Source organism: Guillardia theta, assembly GCF_000315625.1.
Source record: "Guillardia theta CCMP2712 unplaced genomic scaffold GUITHscaffold_31, whole genome shotgun sequence".
In the NCBI taxonomy this organism is placed as follows: Eukaryota; class Cryptophyceae; order Pyrenomonadales; family Geminigeraceae; genus Guillardia; species Guillardia theta.
This window is the reverse complement of record NW_005434643.1, coordinates 592,855-599,135: the sequence shown is the minus strand read 5'-3', so window position 1 is coordinate 599,135 and position 6,281 is coordinate 592,855. Positions and strand designations below refer to the sequence as shown.

The 6,281-nt window shown below is 56.5% G+C and overlaps 1 protein-coding gene across 1 annotated transcript; it reads left to right on the top strand.

The window, feature by feature from the left end:
• Positions 1-2,143: 2,143 nt before the first annotated feature.
• GUITHDRAFT_107951 (hypothetical protein) lies at positions 2,144-4,825 on the top strand (the record flags this gene model as incomplete). Its single annotated transcript, XM_005833269.1, has 9 exons — positions 2,144-2,788; positions 3,159-3,350; positions 3,409-3,460; positions 3,616-3,695; positions 3,746-3,808; positions 4,079-4,165; positions 4,394-4,527; positions 4,584-4,661; positions 4,786-4,825. 9 exons carry the CDS (start codon positions 2,144-2,146, stop codon positions 4,823-4,825), a joined length of 1,371 nt encoding a protein of 456 aa, XP_005833326.1.
• Positions 4,826-6,281: the final 1,456 nt, after the last annotated feature.

The window sequence follows — 6,281 nt, the reverse complement described above, 5'->3', positions numbered from 1 at the left end:
TGGGGATGGGGATGGGGATGGGGATGGGGATGGGGATGGGGATGGGGATGGGGATGGGGATGGGGATGGGGATGGGGATGGGGATGGGGATGGGGATGGGGATGGGGATGGGGATGGGGATGGGGATGGGGATGGGGATGGGGATGGGGATGGGGATGGGGATGGGGATGGGGATGGGGATGGGGATGGGGCGTCTACCTGCCAGCAACTGTGCGACGCCCCCAACGATCATGTCGATACCAGCCTGGTCAATGGAGAATCATTTCGGTGAGACTGGGATACGGAGACACACCTTGTTCATGAATGTTGAGTCCGCAAGCAGGCGATCCCGAATGGGAGCCAAGGCGAGGAGAGGACGAATCTGTTGACAGCCGTCAGGACGAGAGACGACAGAGGGAGTCGGCAGGTGGTGTTGGTCACGATGATGATGGTGATGGAAACGGAGGAGGAGGAGAAGGATGAGTGAGAAAAGGAGGAGGAGATGGTAGTGGTGGTAGGGGAGGAGATGGTGGCGGAAAAGGGGGGTTGCGGTCATGGAGGAGGGGGTAGAGGAGATAGAGATGATGGAGGAGGAGAAGGTGGTGGTAGGGTAGGAAGAGGCGGTGTAATCTTACCAAGTTGTTCTCACTCAACTTGAAGAATTCGACCAGTGCCTGCACTCCGACTTTCCCGTCCTGCAAAGCTGGTGATCGGGAGGGCGAGACTCTGAAAGCCAGGGACCTGAACAGCCTTCAACAGCTCCTGCGGCACTTCGCCCTGGCTCTTGCCGTACTTAAATGGTCACGATTCAGCTATGAAACATGGAGATGGAGTGAGTGCAACCTTTGACAGGACCTGGTTCCACGACAGGACGTTGTCATCACTGTCGTCCTTCGACCCGTCCCCTCCTCCTCCTCCTCCTCCTCCTCCTCCTCCTCCTCCTCCTCCTCCTCCATTAACTCCGTCTGCCATGGCGTAACGCCAGGGACGAGTGAAAGCACCACAACTCACCTCCTCCGACTGCAGAGAGGCTCAAGACGGCCGGCTGTCGTGCTGTCACGTGCGACGGGTCAGAGTAGGCGAGCAACGGAGGGCAACGGGACCTCTGGTAGCCAAGTTGAAAGGAGATGCAGGAGAACACGAGCTAGTCCAGCAGAAGCCCAGCTGACTCGCAGAAGGGGTCAGCCCTGTTGCTCCCTCCAGCTGCAAGGGATCGCCTCACCTGTCTGTGGGCTTGCGGGATGCTGGGGGAGAAGCCAGAAGTTGTTCCGAGGGAGCATGCGAACAAGCAGACAAACAGTGCTGCCGACAGAGCTGTCGCTGCGAGCTGGCTCAGAGCTGATCGCCGTGACGACGATGTTGCGTTGCCGGAGGTGGAGGGGGGGGAAGGGGAGAGTGTGAAAGGGTCGCAGGCATGCAGGAAGATAACGAGCATGCCAGGGCACAAGGAGCGCAAGCAGGATGAGTAAAAGCACCATGGGGTATTTGAAAGTCATGAAGCGCATGAGAATTCAGGAGGGGATCTGAAGATTGACAGTTGCAGTCTGCACCTTTCCCTTCCTCCGTTCTTCCCTTCCTCCTGCCCTCCTTCCTTTTCTCACCCTCCTCGTCCTCTTCCTCGTCCTCCTTTAACTTCTTCTATCTGTATCCCCCTTACTCCTCGTCCTCGTCCTCCTCTAACTTCTTCTATCTGTATCCCCCTTACTCCTCGTCCTCGTCCTCCTCTAACTTCTTCTATCTGTATCACCCTTACTCCTCGTCCTCGTCCTCCTCCCCTTCCTCCTCTCTCTCCCTTCCTCCCCTCCTCCCTCCTTACCTCCGCCCCTTGGCACTTTCCTCGCCATATTCCTCAGATGCGGCTTTCCTAATCCGACCACCCCCTACCCTACCTACCCTTTTACTTGATAGTACCCCTCAAAAAGATATCACATGCACCGGTGGAAAGCACCTGATCCCCGGATTTCATCAAACAACCCCTTCCGGTATGTTCTAGCAAGCAGAAATGCGAAAACCTACGTCAGGAGCAGGAGCAGGAGCAGGAGCAGGAGCAGGAGCAGGAGCAGAAGCAGGAGCAGGAGCAGGAGCAGGAGCAGGAGCAGGAGCAGGAAGGCTAGACCGCACACGGAGGATACGGGCGAAGACAGCGTAAGGGAAGACAGAAGCCATGACCACAAAGGAAGCGTTCTTCTCGCTCCTATTCCTCTGCGTCGTCGGGTGTTGGTGCCATCCTATCGTATCAATCCTCTCGCCACAGGACCAGGACCTGCTGGTTGAGAGCAACGACATCGAGCTTGTCATCGAAGTCGATCGGGACGGCCACACTCACCCGCTCCCTCCCCTAACCATCAACATCTCCTTGTTCTACCAAGGGCAACATGTCGGCGACCAGGTGCTCGAGGGAACGGTAGGTGACGGGGCGATGATGGAAAAAAAGATCCCCCTTACTGGCCTGATCAATGGAGACTACGTTGTGACAGCAAAGTTCAAGGGGGAGTCATGGTACGGCTGCTCAGTCACCTTCACAGTCGACGTTGCTGTATCCTTGGTCCGGGTCAAAGAGCACTTGGAAGAGGAGGAAGAGGCTTGCGACGAGGGTGTCTGCAGGAAGGAGGGGGGAGAGAAAGAGGAGCAGGGACAGGAGGGGCGGGAGGAGGAGGAGGAGAAGTTCAGCGAGGAGGATAAGCAGGCAGCTCGTCTGTGTTCGTCACATGGTTGGGAGCCCCGGACGCGACCTGCTCGCATCTACGACACATTCACCTTCAACGACGAGGAGGATATCCTCAAAGTTCGGCTGCACGAGCTCAATGAGGTGAGTGTTACTGATGGCGCTCCTCCCCTTCTTCTTGCTTGTCCTGCTCGTTCTCCTCCTGCTCCCGCTCCCGCTCCTCTCCTCTCGAACACTCATGTCACATGCTCCTTCATGAATCCATCTTCGATCTTCAATCCTATGCGTCCATCTCCCTCTTGCAGTGAGCCTCTCTTCCTTCCCTCGTCCTCGTCCTCGTCCTCGTCCTCGTCCTCGTCCTCGTCCTCGTCCTCGTCCTCGTCCTCGTCCTCGTCCACGTCCTCGTCCTCGTCCTCGTCCTCGTCCTCGTCCTCGTCCTCGTCCTCGTCCTCGTCCTCGTCCTCGTCCTCGTCCTCGTCCTCGTCCTCGTCCTCATCTGAGGTGTACACTGCAGCTGGTCTACAAGTTTGTGATAGTGGAGGCGGACATCACCTTCCAGTACAAGTCGAAACCTCTTCACCTTGACTCATCTCGCGTCCTGCAAGCCTACGGGGACAAGGTGGAGAGGGTCCTGCTGAACAAGAGCAGGATCAGGAGGGGAGGGGACGACGTCTGGGCGGTGGAGGTGGCGCAGAGGAATGAAATTGTGAGGAATTTCTTGCTGGGAGGCTGCTGGTGAGGTGTAGATTATGATTCTTGCGCAGCTAGAAGGACTGAAGGATGCGCGTCCCGACGATCTGATCATCATCGCAGGTGGTGAAGAGAGAAGAGGAGTGGTGGTGGTGATGATGGTGATGGTGGTGGTGGTGGTGCTGGAGGAGGAGATGGTTGGTGGTGGCAAGGCAGCAGGAAAGAAGGAGAAAAGAGGGGTAGTGCCTACAGGAGCGATGCTGACGCCTGTCGGCGAGCAGACGTGGACGAGATACCCAAGAGGGAGTCGCTGCGCCTGCTCCGAGTCTGCCATGGTTACACTGCCCCTGTCTTGATGAAGGTAGGCGCCTCGCAGTGAAGGAGAGGAGGGAGTTGTGATGACGTCAGCAGGGGCACTTCCATCAGTACGGGTTCCACTTGGAGTACAAGGAGGGATGGTCTCTCGGGCCCAAGGTGGGTGGGGATACAGGAGGAGGAGGAGGAGGAGGAGGAGGAAGAGGAGGGGGAGGGGGAGGGGGGGAGGGGCAGCAGGAAGCAAGGAGGTAGACAAGCGAAGAAGGGCGGGAAGGATATAAGAAGGCAAAGGATATGCTGGAGATAACACATCAGAACGATGAATGGAGGGAGGAGGGAGGAGGGAGGAGGGAGGAGGGAGGAGGGAGGAGGGAGGAGGGAGGAGGGAGGAGGGAGGAAGGTTGCAGAAATCCTGAGCGTTTGCATCAGGTTATTCTTCGCGACATGATGTATGGCGCCGTCAACCCTCAGCTAGTTCGCATGACTCACCTTGGCCCGTCGGACTCATCAATCATGGTAAATGACAACGACGAAGTGGGGAAAGCGGGGAGAGGAAGAGGCAGGAGGAGGCGACAAAGTAGAGAGCAGGAGAGAAAGGTGGAGAAAGAGGGAGGGAGGGAGAAAGGGAGGGAAGGAGAGAAGGAGGAAGGATGGGAAAGGAGGAAGCCTGAAGGAAGGATGTGGGAGGAAAGGGCGGGAGAAGAGTTTGTCTGCGGGGAGAGAAGCTTGACAAAGTCTGAGCAGGAGCAAGCAGCATGGCACCTGTCGTGGTTTGTAGACGCACACGACGGAGGGATTGAGCACATTCAGAGCAAGTTTGCGTCTTTCTCGCATGTTGAGTACAACTACGAGAACTTCACCGATACTGAGAGACTCAAGTGCGACGTTTGTTTGAGTTGCAAGGTTGACTCGAGTGACGATGACCGTCGGGCAGGCGCTACATCGAGGATGGCAGAGATTTCTTCTCTGACTATCTCGGGGAGAGGATGGGAGGGCTCATGGCGCATGGGAGGTTGTTCATGTTGCTCCTGGCAGTGTGCTGAAGTCAGTTGTAGCTGTGACATGAGCGTCTTGCCTCGGCTTGTCGTGGAGCAGGTGGGGAGGAACGTCTGTGCTGTTTGCTGACTTGCCGTCAGCCCCAAGAGTTCGCCCCTTGGATTTCCCACTGCGATGTAAAGGATGAGGAGGAGGAGCAGAGATAGAGGAGTAGAGGGAAGGGAGTGGAAGGAGAGGAGAGGAGAAGCCAGGTGGAAGAAGAGAGGAGAGAAGGGAAGAGGAGAGGAGGAAGGAGGAGGAGGGGAGGGGAGGGGAGGTAGGACAAGGTAGGAGGAGGTAGGAGGAGGTAGGAGGAGGTTACATCCTCTAATTGTTTATTATGTACATTTGGTTCACGACGTTGGAGTTCTCTTCATGACTTGCTTCCAATGCTTCATTACAGTCAACGAGGGGCAAGGCGAACTAGAGACAGCAGCCTCTAGTGGCAGGAAAAGGAGCAGCGCGACGAAAGGAAGGAGGAAGGAACAAGAGATGGTGAATAGAAGGGCTGAGGAGATGATGGGGAATGGAGACTGGGAGGAAAAGGGGCAGGGGCAGGAGCAGGAGTAGAAGAAGGAGGAGGAGGGGGAGGAGAAGGGGGAGGAGGGGGAGTACCTGTGCGTCTTTCTTGCTTTTGCAATTTCTTTCCCTTCCGAGTAAAGTCGATGCAACTCCTGAGCAGCCTGAAGGCGATGAAAGAAAGTGTGAGAAGGAGAGGAGAGGAGAGGAGAGGAGAGGAGAGGAGAGGAGAGGAGAGGAGAGGAGAGGAGAGGAGAGGAGAGGAGAGGAGAGGAGAGGAGAGGAGAGGAGAGGTGAGGTGAGGAGAGGGGAGGGGCGGAGAGAGGGGAGGAGTGCAGAGGAGAGCGACTGGTTGAAAGGTTGTGAAAGGTTGAGATACCTCGTAGCTTCCCTTCTTCGCGGCTCTTTTGAACCATCTGATTGCTTCTTTGACGTCCTGCAAACCAAACGAGCACACGAGGCATTAAAGATGATCGAGACCTCGTTCAAATACATCATCATACACCAAGATTGTTCTCAACATGTTCAGGTAAGATGGGATATATTCTAGGACCAGCACACATTGAGGGATTCTTTGGTTTGACATGGTTTGAGCATGTTTGAAGACACGTTGGATCTTGCAGCTATTTTTACCTTCTTCACGTTGAATCCCTCCAGGTACATACACGCCAGCCGGTGCTGAGCGAGCACGTGTTTTGAGAGAGCCGCCTGAAAATAACACGTCAAACTAGCATGGAGTAGCGAGTCGACGAGGAGGAGGAAGAAAAGGCGAAGAAGGGAGAGAAAGAAGAGAAGGAGAACAAAGACGTGGAAGTGAATGTAGTGAAAGAAGAAGTCGTGGTTGCGGTAGAGGAGGGAGGACAACAAGGGTGGAGGGAGGAGAGGGAGGAGAGAGGAGGCAGGGGAGGGAGGAGAGAGGAGGGAGGCAGGGGAGGGAGGAGAGGAGGAGGGGAGGGGGGGGAGGAGGGAGGGAGGGAGGGAGGGAGGGAGGGAGGGAGGGAGGGGAGGGGAGGGGGGGGAGGGAGGGGAGGGAGGAGGGCGAGGAAGGAGGGAGGAGGCGAGGAGGCAGGAGGCAGGC